The sequence below is a fragment of the Caloenas nicobarica genome, chromosome 20 (assembly GCF_036013445.1).
Source record: "Caloenas nicobarica isolate bCalNic1 chromosome 20, bCalNic1.hap1, whole genome shotgun sequence".
NCBI lineage: Eukaryota > Metazoa > Chordata > Aves > Columbiformes > Columbidae > Caloenas > Caloenas nicobarica.
The window spans coordinates 2,488,556-2,506,699 of NC_088264.1; the positions used below are offsets into that span (position 1 = coordinate 2,488,556).

The 18,144-nt window shown below is 42.4% G+C and overlaps 1 protein-coding gene across 3 annotated transcripts in view; it reads right to left on the reverse strand.

Moving 5' to 3' along the window:
• Positions 1-18,144, reverse strand: part of HMCN1 (hemicentin 1) — a 195,873-nt gene that overhangs the window by 46,965 nt on the left and 130,764 nt on the right. For all 3 annotated transcript variants that reach the window (XM_065649133.1, XM_065649134.1, XM_065649132.1), the window contains exons 45-55: positions 17,628-17,909; positions 16,189-16,356; positions 12,298-12,411; positions 8,892-8,978; positions 8,284-8,475; positions 7,402-7,575; positions 6,253-6,366; positions 4,717-4,862; positions 2,568-2,718; positions 1,624-1,827; positions 749-862 (exon numbers count right to left, since the gene is read on the reverse strand). In XM_065649133.1, coding sequence (XP_065505205.1) covers positions 749-862; positions 1,624-1,827; positions 2,568-2,718; positions 4,717-4,862; positions 6,253-6,366; positions 7,402-7,575; positions 8,284-8,475; positions 8,892-8,978; positions 12,298-12,411; positions 16,189-16,356; positions 17,628-17,909 — 1,746 coding nt within the window. The remainder of the gene's footprint in view (positions 1-748; positions 863-1,623; positions 1,828-2,567; positions 2,719-4,716; positions 4,863-6,252; positions 6,367-7,401; positions 7,576-8,283; positions 8,476-8,891; positions 8,979-12,297; positions 12,412-16,188; positions 16,357-17,627; positions 17,910-18,144) is intronic.

Below are 18,144 nucleotides of genomic sequence, written 5' to 3' on the forward strand. Positions count from 1 at the left end.
ACAGCAGCCGTAAAGAAAAAGAAGTGAAAACTTATTTTGCAGCTAGTCTGTTATGTTCTTTGCTGCCAGGACAAAAGAGGATTTCCAAGGCAGGATGCCTTCCTAACAACAAATCCGTGTTTTCAGTGGTAGATACAGGAATCAGGTAAAGAAACAAGCGTTTCCCAAGGCAAAAACCTGGAGTACGAAGGAAAGCTTTCTGTGCAATGTCTGCAAACAGATCATATCAAATGGACTCTGCAGCCATTCAATGGTTGCTCTAAACCACCAGTTCCGTTAAGCCTTTGGGAGTTTTGCAGGTATTTTAGAAAACGATGACCAAAAAAAGGGGAGAGAAAAGTCTAGTAAGTCAGAATTTTGAACTGGAAACTGGAGAAGGAACAAGAAATACCAGGATAAAACCCGGATTTCTAGTTAAACTTTTTTTTCTTTCTAGTGAAGTGTGATAGGGATAATGCAACTGAGTTCCTACAACGATAACCTAAAAACATACTAAACTAACAACATTAAGATTATTTTCAGGCAATTCTATATACCTCTATTTTCATGCATACTTCATATTTTCATGTATACTTCTATTTTCTACAAAACTCTAGCACCTTATGTAAACACATTTCTTTTGTAGTTTACAAATATACAGAATTTCTAAACTTGAAAAGCATTAAGTAAACCTAGACTGCAACGCTTCATTGGTTTCCACACACCACTTTTTGTGATTAAAAAAGCAAAGGAAAGCAGGGAAGCTCACGGAGCACGCGGACGTCGTAATGAATGGAATCCTCTCCGGCTTCGTTAACCGCCACACACGTGTACCTCCCGGCATCTTCCGCCTGTGCCCGCGGGATCTGCAACGCTCGGCCTCCTGCAAGGAAACACGGTAAAGATTTAAACGCAGCATCCAGCAGTTTCCATCATTTCCACACCACGATTCTCCAGAGACCTGAGCGAGCAGATTTATAAATGGTCAGGCATTTGTTCTGAATTATAAGGAACTAAAAAGCTACTTCTTTGACTGGCAGATACTTGGAATTCAGCAACGTTCATTCTGAAACGTTAGAGAAGAGTCATTAATTCCACAGAAAGGAATCGTGTTCTTCAGCAATATGCAGCCAGACGTTATTCTTCAACTGAAACCAGAAATACTTCTCAGCAAGGTGACAGAGAACTGCTACGTTTGTACCCTCTGCATTTTAAGCACCTCTCTCCCTTTGCCATATGAGGTTATGGAAGAGCTCATGGCCATTTTTCTGCTGGAAACATTCTTTCCATGCCTCACTCCCTGGTTAAGAGGCTTTACTACTCCAGTTCTGACTTTGCCAAAGCAAAACTTAATAAGGAAATAAATCAGGAACACGGCAGAAAGAAAGGTATCATTGCTGTATTTTATTTTTCAACGCCGCACATGAAAATTAAATGGTCACATTCGCACCCTTTTAGGAGCTACTTTTTAAATGAAAGAAGGAAACAGCTTAAGTTCAGGGACCAGAGAGAAACTTTTCCAGTCAAGAAAGTCTGAAAAGAACATGAATGTAGTGTTTTGAAGGGGAAAAGTTTGTTATTACTACACAAACACTAGTACTACTGCCATTTCTTAAGGTCAGAGAGTTACATTTTCATACTCACCTGGTAATATTAGTACTTTATCGCTAGAGCTCAGTGGAGAGCCATTTTTATACCAGGTGAGAACCGGCGGAGGAACAGCATTGGTCTCACAGTAGAGTGAAAGAGGATTGTTGACTATCACATCTTTACTTTCTCCACCTCTTCCTGCATCGACCGTGTTACCAGCTTCCCATTTCTTATAAGGCTTTTGGAAACTAGGAGGAACTACAGCCCAGTGGGGGGAAAAATGTTAGAATTTGACAGCAGGAATAGCTAGTTTTAAAGTCAAGATATGAAAATATATGGCAATTGTTAAATAGCTGCAATAAAAACTAAGTGTATTAAATTAACCCCTGCCCCGATTTAGATTAGCCAGGAAAATTCTAGTTCTTTTCAGTGGATTGCTCAATTGGGCATTTTGATGAGTATTTTCTGAAGACTAATAAACAACAGCAGAAGATGACCTGATGACAAAACACAGAGGGTATTAATCAACAATAATACTTAAATAGTAAGGTATCTGGTTTCACTCAAGTTCTAATTTTATCTAAATTTTCAGAAATGACTAATGATTGTTTTCTTGTATTTACAAAGGGTGTATAGGCCAACACGATGCTTCTGTCTCGGGCCTCTAAGTACTACTCAATACAGAGAAATAAAACATGATGTCTTAGTTTAAGCTAAATTAAAACTTTCTCATGTAGTTTAGAGAAGATCACAGTTACTAAGTCATTCCACTGATTTCAGAAACACTGCATGTGTCACAAAATACGAAAGAAAGAATAATAAAATACTGTATTTCTTAACGATGAGCAAAATATTTATCAAATAAGTCACACAAAACACAAAAGGATTGGATTAGACCAAGCAGGTGGAAATGATACAAAATTATAAAGAAGTCCTGCATCTCAGAACATTAGAAAAGGAGGCTACCAGCAGAATTTTATTATCAGAACTCTGTTTACCTTGTATATTTACATCAAATTCCATTTCGTCCTCTCCAGCAATGTTAGATGCCAGACAAGTGTAACGACCCGTGTCCGACACCTGAGCCTCCTTAATCTGCAGGGTACGGCCACTAGCTTGGATTACGACATGATCGTCTGGTTTCAGTGGCTGTAATGTAATTTTACATGTAAATTACTACTTGGCCAAACATCCACTAGAAATAGCCATATTTGTGGAGACAGTATGACACCATGTTTCTTCTTGGTCAAACTCAGGTTGTTTCAAAACCCTTCCTAAGGCATTATACTGGGAGTAGGAGCATATTTTGGCTTTGGTATTTCCTCTGCTTTGATACCACTAACCTGCTCCTACTCTCCCTCAAACTAAAAGCTTTCCCTCCCTGAGTAAGCTTCAAGTTCCCGGAGACAGTTTTCTTTTCATGGTTGTCAGAAACTCTGCGTCTTCACCTTTCTGATCTTGGTAGCTGGTGGTTTTACATCACTCCTAAGCCCAGCTCACATTGATGCAGAAAGGAGCGATGCCACATCCCCATCAGGAAAGGGCTCTCGTGACACCTGATTAAATCAGGCTGATGCCACCCCTGAGCTCACTGGCCAAGTTGATGGGCTGATGGAAAACCTACACATGTAAAACTATCAGTTTACTCTGAGGTGAACAACTCAATCTAACTCATCCTACAGCCACACAACCCCTAGGATCTGCTGCCTGGCAAGGTCACGGCGTGAACATAAAATGGATGCGGCAGCACTGCAGAAATACACAGGGTTAGATAGAATCGCAGAATCCTTTTGGTTGGAAGAGACCACTGAGATCATCGAGCCCAAGCATAACCTAAATCTAGCGCTGAACCGTGTCCCTAAGAACCTCGCCTTTTAAACTCCTCCAGGGATGGTGACTCCACCGCTGCCCTGGGCAGCCTGTTCCAATGCTTCACAACCCTTTCAGGAAGGAATGTTTCCTAATATCCAATCTGAACCTTCCCTGATGAAATGTTACTATCTGTAGAACCTACATCACACACAACAGTAGAGACTACATGAATACAACCTGTGTCTCTCAATAATGAAAATGGAACACACTGGGGAGACAGCACAGAACTCTGGGCCTGCAGGGGACGATTAATTTAGTCCATGGATGTGAGTGAAAGCCATTTGCCCAGAGGCGAGCTAAGAAAAACCTGCTGGGTGGATGAATTGCTCTGCCAGCGGCAGCAAGCTGCTGACAGCCACCGCCTTTCTTTGGGGACCTCTTGACTCTCCCCAACATCACTTTTCACTGGCAACACAATCAGTACACCCAGGAGGTGCTGCTTCTCCTCCAGAGCAACATTGTGAAGACAGCATGTGGCAGGAACCATGCCTCAACCCCCTCGCAGAGGATCCAGATGCTTTGCGGCTCTGTGAGCTCTGCCACAACCAAGCGGGAGGCTTTCCGCAGCTTCTGCAAGGGTAGCACTTAGAGCAACCAAGCACGGGGCCATTCCAATGTAACAAGGCCCTTCGGGACGTTACACAACGGCAAAGGGACATGTGGCCATACCATGGGATGCTACTTCCAGATGGGGCCCTTCCCATAAAGCCCAGGCCAGCGGTGGGCCCTGGAAACCCCAGCACTGATGTCTCAGTGGCACTGCTAAGCACCTATAAAAGAACGGGTGTCAATTTGGGGGGGTCTGGCTGGAGCACAAGTGTGATGGGAGCGGCTGAGGGACCTGGGGGGTTCAGCTGGAGAACAGGAGCTGAGGGGAGACCTTCTGATCTCTGACCTGCCTGAAAGGAGCTTGGAGCCAGGGGGGGTCGGGCTCTGCTCCCCAGGAACAAGCGCCAGGACCAGAGGGAACGGCCTCAAGTTGCGCCAGGGGAGGTTGAGGTTGGATCTTGGGAACAATTTCTTTCCAGAAAGGATTATTAAACATTGCAACAGGCTGCCCAGGGCAGTGCTGGAGTCACCATCCCTGGAGGGGTTGGACAGATGGAGATGAGGTTCTCAGGGACATGGGGCAGTGCCAGGGGTGGGGTATGGTTGGACTCGATGATCTTGGGGGTCTCTCCAACCAAAATGATTCTGTGTTTCATAGTGATCACGAACATGCAGTTGTTTCTGTACTAAATCCACCCATTAGAAAGAATTAGATTTGTGACTGGCCTGTCCATCCTTGTACCAGCTGATGGCAGCAGCAGGAATGGCGTGAGCTTCACACTCCAGGGTAAGGCTGTGGTTTACTTTGATCTTCACTTCCTTAGGGGAGACACCGGTCCCTGAGATATCCCCTTTGTTAATGGTGGGTGGAGCTGCAAAAAACAAAGGGAGATGGACTCTCGTGACTTACTGTCTTACACAGCATTTCAAAATTAACTGGACAAAGGGAAAACCTGGATGATAACCTCAGGGAAAGTAAGTGTGTTCCCCCTATAATCTACCTCTTCCCCATGGGTGAATTTTTTTTTTTTTTATATATATATATATATGTATTTTAAACTATTTTTAGCACATGGATTATATGTAAAAATACATAAAACTGTGTTCAACAGTTTTAGGCATGCAAACCTGACTATAGCCTTACCCAGCTATAGCACTTCATGATGTATTTGGCTTGAATTCCATACAGTTCAGTGTACTGCAGTCATTAAAAAGCATTTTAATAGGAACTAATATTCTCAGAAACATGTTTGAACGGAAGTCCGCACTCAAAGCAGCTGGTCAAAACTCAACATTTCCATTCCATTGAAATCCCAGTGTTACAAAATCTTGTTTCCTTCTGAATCAGAATGAAAACAAGAACATTTCAAAATTCTTAAGCTACTCCCTACCCTGGTCTCATAGTGTCTTTTAAATTATTTTAAATGCTTGCAAAGCATTTTCCATAGTTTTTTCAACAGGAAATTTAAAAATCTCCCTAATGCCTACAGTTGCAATGGCATCTGGGGGCGGGGGAGCTTTATGTTGCTACATAGGCATCCTTCAATAATGAACTCTTTTGTCATATTCTCATTATTCTCAAACTAATGGGGCCTTATTAGGAACTTAGTGTAATTAAAATAACAGCACAGTTACTGGAAGGGAGCAAACCAAACTCCAATTCAGACTAGGAAATAAAAAAAATAGAAGATGAAAAATCCTGCTTGACTGAGCCCATAATGAAGAGTTTGAGCATTAAAATAGCGTATGAGGCACAGATGCTCAAAGGACAATGTGCTGACACAAAGCTTCAAATGGGAAAGCTTTTGTGCATACGGTATTTTATGGAAGGATATAAAAATAGTATCCTCCTGTTTTAGCTTACTCAATATCTTACGGGTCTTCCCCTCTTTTTTTCCTAAAATAGTTTCTGTGCTCACAAGATTCTCTGCTGACGTCTCCCATTGTGCTGCACTTGTCTGATCAAAAATCATTACCAAAAAAGCATTTCAGAAGAAATTAGGGTGTAACATTTCTTAAATGTCTTCCCCTGGGTGGTACAAGATCTTCAGACCAACAGCAGCATTTGTGAAGGATACAACAGCAAACTTTTCTAGTGCCTTTCCTCAAGCAATGACACGAGCTAAGCCAGATGTTTGCTAAACAAAGTTACTAACGGAAATCTGTGTATGCACCAGGATAAGTAACACTGCAAAGGGGAAAACAAAAGGAAGAATGAAAAAAAAAAAAATTGGAAAAAAAGCGCTGGAAGTATTTCCGTACTGTAGACTATCACTTCATAGTGTTTCAGAGTTTCTCCTGCCTCATTTGTGGCTATACAGGTGTATCTTCCAGTGTTGTCCTCCTGCGCATTTAGAATCTGCAGGGTTCGACCACCTGCCAAAAGACATCATTCATTAATAGCACCCATGTCATACACTTGCTTCCCAATTATTTAAATAGTTTCTGCAGCATATTTTCAATCCTTCCGTCCAAATTCTACACTTAGATGAGCATGAAAAACTGACTGCTCACCACCGTGTACACTGTGGAATAAATAAGTGCATAATTTGCAGGAGTGCTTTGGATCCCAACTCCTGCCACGGATTTTTGGAAAACTGGTTAACATAGTTCTGTACCAGAAATGTCTTGAAGATATTTAGATAGGAAGAAGTGATTTAGAGTTCTGCACTTCATCCACAGAAAAAGGAAAAGGAAGCACCACTGGACTGAGCAGATTCTATTCAGCATCCATTTCCTTCCCGTAGTACCCGGCTTATTTATGATTTATATTGTCTGTGTTCTCAGACCAGAGCCGCTGTTTAATTCGGCTGCAGCTCTTTTCAGACTGCTTTCCTAGAAGTTATCCCCCCACGTAGTAATTAAATTCCTCGCTATCGATATCGACTCGTTCCTCCTCCGAACGCTTGCAGTTAGCAATACTAAAGTACTTGGTCACCTACATTACTTCAGTGGTACCAGTGAAGCTTGTTCCTGTTTTCTGTCTCCACAGATGTGCCAGGGAAGAGTTACTCCACAAATTAAAAATTACAATCTACTAATGACCTAGAAAAATGCCACCTCACTCTCCTTACTAGTGTTGCTGCTTATAGCCCTCTCCATCTAATTTCCATACTTGATTTCAAGTTATTCATTATTCGTCCATTACATTGCTCAGATGAACTTGTTTGCCATCGTTTAGCTTTGCAGGAAAAAAAAAAGGATAAATACCTGCATACAAATAAAATACAAGTAAATCATCAGTTAACTGTGAAGCACTTAAAAATATTGGAATAGAAAATGCTACGAAAGTGCAAACATTGCACTTAATAGAAATATATCCTTTGATTTTTCAAGAAAATCTATAACAGCAAACTAACCAATAAAAGAATAAAGTGTTATGTTATTTCTCAATGACAATGAAAAATTTACCTGGCAAAATGTGGATATTTCTGTTTGATTCTAAAGGATTACCATCTTTCAGCCAGGTGATTGTAGCTGGGGGGTAGGAGTAAGCCTCACAAACCAGCGATGTCGGGCTGTTGAGGATAACAGTGACATCTTCTGCGTTTCCGTGGCTGTCTGCACCCACAATGGTTGGAGAGACTGGGAACAACAAAACCATTAACCGGAGGAAGGACCTCTATGAAAAGCCAATTTTCGGTTCCCCATTCCGTCTAGGAATCTGGTTGCAGCCTTCAATAGCTGAGAGCCATTCCTACCAGACAAAATTAATCCGGCTTTATGTTTTGGCCTAAAGTCAACAGCCAGCCAGTGTTGGTGGAACCCATGCCACTGCACCGGTGTCCGCCCCAGGTCACCAGGAAGCCACCACCACCTCTGGGACAGCAGCTGGCAGAGCCGCCGCTCGATGATCCCGCGAGCAGCAGAGAGGTAGGAGGGATGAGCCGAAGATGTGGAAAACAAACTCGCCATTGTTTGTGTTGGGTTACGCAATAACCATCATGACAAAAGCCAACTGCAGATGGTTTCGGCTTTTCTGGAGAGATCACAATCTGAAGGGCTCTTCAGATACTTCCCTGAACCACAATATGCCAAAGTACTGCCCTGCTCATTCCCTACAACATCCTGTTATAGCTCCGCATTTTATCGCTCTATATTGTCTAAAGCGCAGAACTGCTGTTTCTATTGAACTACTATTATTTATCAGTTACTAAGCTATGAAATTTTAATTGTAGCCAGGCAAGTTAAGCATTGCTGTAATTAAAGTACTACAAAATTCCAATGTGATTATCTGGTTTTTTTCCCCTGAGATGAATATTTTCTCTGCAAGAGCCAGCCCAGCTGTCTTACCAAGTACATTAAGACTGTAACTTTTGCTCTTATCTCCAGCTGTGTTGGATGCAATACACGTGTATCTCCCTGTGTCAGTGACTTGGGCATCAGTGATTTGCAGGAAACGGCCGCTGGACAGAAGCTTGTGATCTTCATCCTCAGCTAGAGGTTGCCCATCCTTTACCCAGGTGATCTGTGGTACAGGGTTCCCTTAATAGAGTAAAGAAAATTGCAAGTATTAGTTGCTGCGTAGCCTCTAGGATATGCCAAAATTTCTGGAAAGCAGAAAAACAGAGTTTCAGATGCCTTTTTAAAACACATCCTTTTGGGAGATGTTTTGGAATACGTATTCTAAGGTCTTTGAACCTCCTGAAATACTATACACCTCCTCCTAAACTCCAGAGGCCTTCAGAGAAGAAATAGCACAGCAACTACCCTCTTGGTTACATTTTACACAACCTTTATAAGAAGGAGTGCTTAGTCCTGCTATAAGCACTGTGGTTAATTCTGAAATTTAAAAATTCCACTGAACTGAAAATACCATTAAAAACAAGCTGCTCTGAATCAACGATGATGGAAACCATGGGGTTCAATCAGTAAATATAAGTAATATTGTACACTTTTACCTATCACTTCACACGTTAGGGTAACTCTGTGCTTCTCTTTCACCTTCACATCTTCCAATTTATTTTCACCCACAATCCCTGGAGGCACTGCAAAGAGACAATGACATCAGTGAGTATTACTTGCAACCAGTTTAAATACAACAAAGGTGCGCTCAGGTTACATCTCAGCATATGCTGCCCTGAATCACATCCATCTACGAACAGCTCAGATCTACCAGGAACAGGTCCAGAGATGAGGCAGCACAGAGCCAACCTGCCTGTACCACAGATATCGCCCTCTGTTCCGCACCCTTAACCACACAAGTACTCAGCAAGTACTCATCTCACTTCGTCTGCAGAGCTCCAGAGTTACTCAGGGTGCCGAGGAGGAGTATGGCCTGTAGGGCAGGATTTCAGTGTGGAGTCAGTAGGGCAATGGTGACGAGCAGTTGTTCGTGAGGCCGTGTTTGGTTTTATGCATCAACAGGTATTGTAAGCTTGTATACATTTCTATCTCCCATATTAAGCAGCAAGTGATTTATTTGTTCAAAACCATGTGCTTAAGTTTAAGAGTTGCTTTTTTTCCCAGCAGTAATTGAAAGCATCTCTCTAGAACTCCAGGGACAGAACTATTTAATTAAAAAAAAAAAAAAAAAAAGAGTCAGCTTGTCTATTCACGTACATGTAGGGTTTTTTCCTTACCAGCACGCTCAAAAGCAATGCAACAGCTTACAAACAAGTGGATGCTGTGTAAAGGCATACATGTATTTTATGCAAATATAGCTAATTCTGTACCGGCAGATGAACTAACTATACAGGTCTAAAGGCATCTTGCTGTGGTACAAACTATGCTTCTTTCGGGAAACAGAAGACAAAACCGTCCCCTTAAAATACCTACCCATGCCCCAAACAGCTAACTTAAGGAAACTCTTACTGTACAGCTGACCACTTGGTGACTTGTTTCCAAATAATCTTGGTCAACAAGGCGTCACAGACTAATGTACTGTTGGACGAGGGAGATCAGATTATTAATGTGTTGGTGAGGAGCTGTGGTGGTGAAGAGCTATTTCTTTCAAAGTAGAGGCATTTGTAGCTTCTGGCCAAATGAAAATGGCACTACAAACCAAAGCATCACAGGTTGAAAAGGAGGCCTTTATTTTTAAGAAAACAAGCTCAACCCCCAAGAAGTTCTGGAAAGCTTTGTAATAAAAATGTCAATAAAAACAAGAATCACAGTAACATGCAAAATTCATTATCAACAGAGAAAAATAATGTTATGCTAGAGTTTTGATGCTAATGAAGGGTAGAAACTAGAGTGAAGAAGAAATAAATTGAAAGAGGTTTGCATCTCCTTTGACTGGAATGGCAAAGTGTGGCTAAAAGTTGGCCTGTGAGCAGGAGACACGGCGAGATGTGGGTTAGTGGAACGTGGCATGTCCTGGCACGCTCACCAGCTTCTCATGATCAAATTCCCCGCTGCGACTGCACAAGCAGCACAAACCAGACATTTGTATCGGTTCTAGTGTCCCAACGTGATGGGAAAAAGACACACCAACTAGTGAAGGATTTAGGGGAAAAGGTAACCTAAAATCAGAAAGTTCTGGACTTTGAAGTCAGGCCAAAAGTTAAGATTCATAAACAAACAGAGCAACTCAGCGCTTTGGCCTCAAAATAATACAGTAAGATGTCAACACGTATTAATTTCAGAAATATGACAAAGCCACACCAAACATTTTTCAAACATATAAACACTGTGCTTATTACACCATGCTCTCCATGCAAACTGGCTCGCCTGTTGTACCACCTGTCTCTGTACAGTTCCTATTTACAGTGAGCCAGTGAATATTCCGTGTCGCTATCAGGTCACATTCCAGTAACTTTCCTCTAAAAAGACAACAAAATTACTGGGAGGAGGGAAAAGAAGACTGAACAATGGAATTTTCCACTTAGCCCACTTGAAATCAGCTTCACTGAGCTTTTTTCGTCAAGGCAAACAAAGCCAACGCAGAGATTTCCAGAACCCTCATGAACACCCTGCAACTCGAACCCTCCAAAGAAAACAGTAGAACAATGAACGCTTTTCAGTGTTTATCCTGCTCTTCCATTCTGCCAGACTGACACTTCCATGAGCTCATCAAATAAACACGAACTGACACGAACGCAAGTTATCATTTCCAGGCTGAATGTGCCGAAGTCAGCGGAAGGCAGGAGAAGCAGAGAGCACTCCGCGCCTTCGAGAAAAGGAACTTACAGGGAAATTCTGCACAATAATGCTATAAGACAACCTGCATCAGGCCTGGTAACTATTGATAAAAGTAGCAAATGGTTACTAAACCAAAAAGCAGTATTTTCTGGGAAAAATATCATTTAAAAAAATATATAAGTAATGTGACAAAATTACACCTTAAGGGTTCCAAATGGCCACCTAAAGAGTCTGCTGTACCAGTCCTTGTCTAAAAACGTTAGCACAGTCCTCCACTGCCGCACTCGGTTTATATGCTTCACAATACCAAACCCTCTACTGACCGAAGGTTTCCACTGGATCAGAGATCTCTCTTTTGCAAAAACAATTCCAGCTCAGTCTTTAATTTCTCTTTTGGTCTTGGCTTTACCTTCGCATCTTTTGCTGCGACAGATTATTACTGCGATGCCGCTCAGCTACACATACAATACCTATTGCTGCGCAATGATGCGGCTTTTAATTGATGAGTATTATCACATGGGGTTGCACCTTTCTGCATTTGAACATTAGATGCAACAGGTTTGGACGATATCCTACGGTTTCCTGGGGCCATAGTTTTCTTCTGACTTAAACCAGCTTCAATTCAGGCTGGTGCCAAAAGAAAGAGCATTATTCCCCTGCCCACTCACTCGTGTCTTTGTCCTTTCACCAATATTGGCATCTATATGCCTTGTGGTGAACCAGCAGGGAACTGGTCTGGCTGAAAACGAACCTGAGCAGGAGAAGACAAAACCGCCACCTTTCCAGATCACCTATAAACTGAATCACCTCGTCCATCACAGCCAAGGGAGGGTGAAGCTCTGAGCAACAAGCAACAGGAGAGGATGGGAGTCCAGCCATCAGCATCCCCCAGACTTCTGTCCACCTGCAATAACCACCACCCTGAAGCCAGTTACAAACACAGCTCCTTTTCAGGAGAGAAACAAACCAACCACAATACAGAAGCAGCTGCCAGTTATTCCAAGTAATGCCTGAATAATCTCAATTTTAAAAACTAAACAAACAGCAAACTCACATTTAGAAGTACTTTCTCTTTAAAATCTAATTTTTCTGACCATGTTACCAAATGTATTTTTTTTTTTCCCTGAAGACATACGTTTTGGCATCATAATTTTAAAAATACCAGTGAAGTATACAGTAGACCCCCTTGTCTTCTACTGTAACTAAAAATTATCATGTACTTACCTAGAACAGAAAGGTCAAAATCCTTGCTGGCCTCTCCGGCAGCGCTGGTCACCACACAAGTGTACCGACCCTCGTCTGCCACGCTCGTGTGCGTCAGACGCAGCGTCCGGCCCCCTGCGGAGAAACCCAGACCACGTACCATCGTTAGAGCCAAATCATCTGTGCTAACTCTTCATTTTTTAATGTTTTGGTTAAATTTACAGCTGTACATATTTTAAACGTGGCCTGTTTTTTAATGCACTTTATGTTGTTGAACAAACAGTAAGAGAAGTGACTCACTTTACTCCTACTCCCACCATTTCTGTTCATCTGCTCAGGCCGTCAGCTCCTCAGTGCTTTCAGATCTGTGCTGAATATTGATGATAATATTCTTTTGAGTGAGTGACTTCCAAACTACCCTGACATATCCCCATTTGTCCCTCCAGAAATCACATTTCATTGAACTTTGAGGCACTCACTCAGACATTTTCTGAGAATTTCTGGTGGGAGTCAGAGACTGAGTGGCACAATCCCTGAAAGCTTCAAGACACATCTGTAGAGCTTGTGCAGAGCAAATCAAACCCACTCCACACAGGTCACTCAAACGACCCGCAGGGGTACGATGCACATGGAATTAACTCACTGCTCAGCACAGACACTTTGGATGTGGCAGGAACACTGTCTGCAATACGCAGGATTTGTGCACATACTTCCATGCAGGAAATGTTGACAGAATACAGTGTTTCAGCCAGCAGGATTTTTGTTCGCATGAGTTCTTTGCTATACTGAGAATCTAGATGACTATCCAGGAAAAACAATAAAGCCTTATTAGAATTGTTGGGGGGGAGGGTTGTACACACATAAAAATAAGTTTATTTTTATCAATATATACAAACCCTTCATAAAGATATTTGCACATGTACAGATCAGGAATAAAACTGCACTCCTCTCTCCTAGCATTGGTATTAATTGTGCCATCAATAATAATAGCAGTACTGATTTACGTGTAATGTTTTAAAATAGCGTATTTCTCATAACACTATAGCAGAGCAGTTGTCAGAACACATTTGCATGGCCGTGCTAGTTTAAAAGGAAGAAGACTGGCAAGTATGTTTGACCAAAGGACTAAAACTATTGTCGCTACGCCACAAGCAGAGTAACTTCTTTTTGCTTCCTTTTTGGCAAAGGAACAGCAAAACCACCATGAGTGAGCACTGAAGTGTGAAAACAAAAGTGGTGACCATCCTTCAGCCCTTCCCATGTTCTCATTAGCAGCTCTTGCATTAGTGACCATTCCATCCAGCAGCTCCCATCTGAACTGTGTGTGTCCTGCCTGCAGATACCCACAGGGTCTCGTTATTGGGACAGATCCCAGAGATTTATGTTCCTGGCCACGTGCTTTGAAGGAAGAAACTGCTTGATGGATGTTCCTCTGCCCAAGGACTCCTACCTGGAGGGAGTGCGGTGAGGAAGGCTCCGTTCTTCCCGACTCACGTCAGCCTGCTCCTTCCTCCCATCCACACCCCAAGCAAAGCCATAGAAGCAGCAAAACGAAGCTGCTATCTGCCTGCAGGAGACTGCAGCTTTCTGTGGCACCACACACCGCAGCACCCCCACAGCTCCAGCGCTGAGTCAGGATATGGTTTTCTACATTTAGCTAAAACTTAATAAAAGCTTTTCTCCTTCCTAAAGCTAGTATGCAGCTTAATGCATGGTCTGCCAGGAAAGCAGATGTGGTATAGTATATTTTTTTTTTCCCCATTTTTTTTTTCCCCTAAAGTATCTGTAGGATCTGAACTAACAGACTAAAAGTTGCCAGCAGTGCGTCCACACATTTAAATCATCTGCAATGCCAAGTATGTTTTCAATCAACAGAACCAAAATCTTGCTTTGGCGAAGTATTTTACCTCATAGATTAGTTGAAGAGGGGGATTTTTTTTGTTATTGTTCTTGCTGCTGGTTTTTGTTTGTGTTTTCTTTTTAACAGACGCACAAGCACAAAGTTCCAAATGCCATGTTGGTTACAGTTCACTACCACAACATGCAGTTGTCTAAAGAACCGCACGAAAGCACAAAGTTTACTGGAAAACAAAGCGCGGAGTTCTGGCCTGTTTCCCCACTCCCACTGCAGCGAACATCCAGAGACGAGAAACAGCTTTTTGTCTCTCACCCTTCCTGACTCTGCAATCCGGGTGGTGATATTAGTGTGGGTGTAGAAATCAAGGGATAGAACAGAAACAAGCCCAGAAGAAATTATTTTTGTTGATGGCAACTTTGCACAAAAAGGAATGCATACCAACTCAGTCAGATTTATACCGGATAATAATCAGACACCCACTCCTTTTTCCATGCGCCATACATAAAAATGGGGAAGCGAAAGATGGGACTACCTGTAATGTTGAAAGCTACACGGCTTAAAAAAAAATCCTGAAAGATTGCATCTTCAAATCCCATCTTAGCTAAGCTTCTAACCACCTTCCAGTTCCTTTAGCCGTCTGACAGCCTGCTTGTGTTCATGCTGTAGAATGGCTTGGCTGTGCACGGTGGCTACGTCAGAGCACTAGAAACTTCACCAAAACTTATTTTCAGGAGATTTCTAACTGTGAGTGGCAAATCCAAGACCAAAGAAAATCTCAGTTGTCTTCTGTACATCTCAGTTGTAACCAGACACTTAATTATTCCGACGCGTTCCACACAGCTGATCTCCAGACGCAGGAAGCCAACACACAACATACTGCCTGCTTGGTACGCATTTTCCATTTGCGATCTCAAGGGCTGCTAACTCAGTTCCCTGCTGGAAACACAAAGCTTCAATGTCCCTGCAGCTGCCACTCAAGTACTCTCACCTCCCCGTGGCATTGCAGGACAATGGGTTGCAGGATCAGGTACTGAGCCCCTCCTATTTCAGTTGCCTCTGTCAATTACTACTGTTATAAAAAGGCACCTGAACCAGTTCTTTGTAGGTTATTCCAGCTTGAAAACCAAGATCCCGGATGAATCAGATCTGCTTCTCTTCTTGCCTATCATAAGTTTCTATGCCTATCGTAAGTTTTCTAACTCTAGCTCCTATTAGATGACATTCTGAAGACCAGATGCAGTTAGCTCCAAGGCCAGGAAGTATTTACATACATTAATTAGAATAATTTTTTTACAGTGAGGGTGGTGAGAGCCTGGCCCAGGTTGACCAGAGAGGTGGTGGCTGAACCATCCCTGGAGACATCCCAGGCCAGGCTGGACGGGGCTCTGAGCAACCGGAGCTGGTGCAGATGTCCCTGCTCAGGGCAGGGGGGGCACTGGGGGAGCTGGGAAGGGCCCTTCGACACAAACTGTTCGATGATTCTATGATTAATTTCCAAGGCTCATGAACAGGTTTCCCTTTGGTTTTATATATGGACACAGAAAAGAAAGACGTGTTTTGTTTCTTGTCATAAATATTCATTCTCTCAAAGATTTGTTGGTTTTAAAGGGTAAAAGTAACCGTGAAGAGGAAGAGACAGAGAACACTAATCTAATAAGACAGCTAATGCAGTATATGTGTCAGCACCGACGAAGCAAGATGTTACCACCTGACATATTTCTGGAAATAAGCACTGGACTAACATACACTAACAGCCACAATTATGGCTTATTCCATGTCGCAGACCAAACAGTCACCAGGCCTTTGGTGCACACCCATACAGTTCGGTAATAGCTTTAAGAGTTAATGTTAGCTCTTCACCCGGCACTCCAGCAATCCGAGCCCATTTACCGAAAAGTTTGGCATTGAGTAAATTTCTTGTCTCTCCCTGTCTTTACAGATTATTAAACCAACCTTTCTTTCATGTGAAATACCTGCACTAGAGATGCAGAGGGCCCTTTGCCCCCTTCCCCCCGCTTTTTTACAAACAAACAAACAAACTACAGCTTTTGTACCTGAGAGGATCCGCACTGAGTTGTTTGAAGTGACAGGCCACCCGTTCTTCAGCCACGTTATTGCTGGCAAGGGAATTCCTGAAGCTTCACAAACCAGAGAGACGGGATTCTTCTCCACAATGCTGATGTTTTCAGGCACCCGCAGGTCACCGGCAATACTTGGGGGAACTACAGAAGGAGAGTAAAGAAAAGCCACACTTCAAAACAAATAAAAATTAATTCTCAAAACACTGTCATCCAAATAATAACTCACTGAAGCTAAGGTAAGTTTGGCAAGTGAAGAGCTACAAAACTGAGACACTTAATACTATATATTAATGACAATTGCCTACTGTGTAACTGCATTCATTCAGTTTTATTACCTTTATTTACTAGAGATCTTAAGCCATAAAATAAGAGCTTACAGTATAATCATTCTGTCCATTCTATGCTATTACAATTCTAACTTCCAGTGTCTAACGAAACACCAGGGAAAACTCTAACACTGACAGAACTACATTTTTTTTTAACGAGAAGAACAGCCCCCTGTTAAAATAACTACCACAAATTCATTTTTAGCTTTTCTTTGCTAGGAATATTTCCACTTTGGAAGTGGTTCTGCAGTTCACACTTTAGAACACAGAGCCTGAGGTCAAGAACTGACGAACATCTTCCAGCCATGAGTAGCTTCAGGAGGTTTAAAGTTTTTTTTTACTACCCAAAATTGATATAACAGTACAGCAAACATTCCAAACAAAAAAATACAGAAATAAAACTGGTAAATAATTTTGGCCTCTTGTTTTGAATAGTGAGAATTCCTGGGTTTACTTTCACTGTAAAACATGAATATTCAGTGTTCAATGAAGCGTAAAAAAAAAATCATATGCAAAATAATTACAGTGGCTGTAAGATAACGTGATGTTCTGATTAATACCATCAAGTCAAATTATGGAGATGAATTATAGTTGGAGGTACCATCTTTAAATACTTCCAATTGTGCATAACGAGAAAACCTGAGACCTGGGTAGTGAAGATACTGGCTGTCCTCGGGTAACTGTCCTCTGGCTGTGGCCACTAGCAGGGTGTTCTCAGTTCAACCTTCATTTCTATCCCCACAACAGAACATTTCCCACCATGATGCTCACCTCGGCATCATATAAAATTATGTCATATCTCAGTTTTCTCCTCTCAGGAGACAGAGCAACTGAGGGCGGATTGATATTAACAGAGGCGGAGGAAAGATTTGAAAATATTCAGGAATTATAAAATTGGATTCGGACTTTTGTACCACTGCAACTGAACCTGCACCACTGATCTGCAACTGAAACCGCACCCCATGCACAGCCTGCAGTAGGTCCAGGCGGTGAGTTTCGCTTCACAACTATGTCTTGGATGTCCTTGGGTGAACTTAAAGGTCTAATTTGTTTCTGTTATGCCTATCCCATTTTAGATCTACTCACCATGAACGTTTAAATCGTATTTTCTGTCAGACAGCCCTGCCACGTTGGCAGCGACACAGACATAGCGGCCGGTGTCTGACACTTGTGCGTTTTGCAGTTGAAGAAGGTGACCGTCGTGAAGTATCGCTATGTTCCCTCCACTGACCAACGGCCGGCCGTCCTTCATCCATGTTATTCCTGGCTCTGGAACGCCCTGGGCCTTGCACTCCAAGGAAACTGCAGTTCCTTGGGTGACGACAACTTCTGATGGATGGTTACCAACGTTTAATACAGTTGGCCGAACTGTGAAAGAAACACAGTTTAGAAATCAACTGAAAGCTACATTTCAGGATCTTCGCCTGGTTCTGAACAGAACAACAATCAAGTTTGCCAGATGAGCATTTTCATACAGACCGGTTATTGCAGGTTACGGCTGGGAAATCAGTTCGGGGCACTCTGCAATTCGCAGCATTTTTCACAGGACCAAGAAAAGACAAATAACCTCCCATCGACCCATAAAGTAAAATGTTTTTTAAAA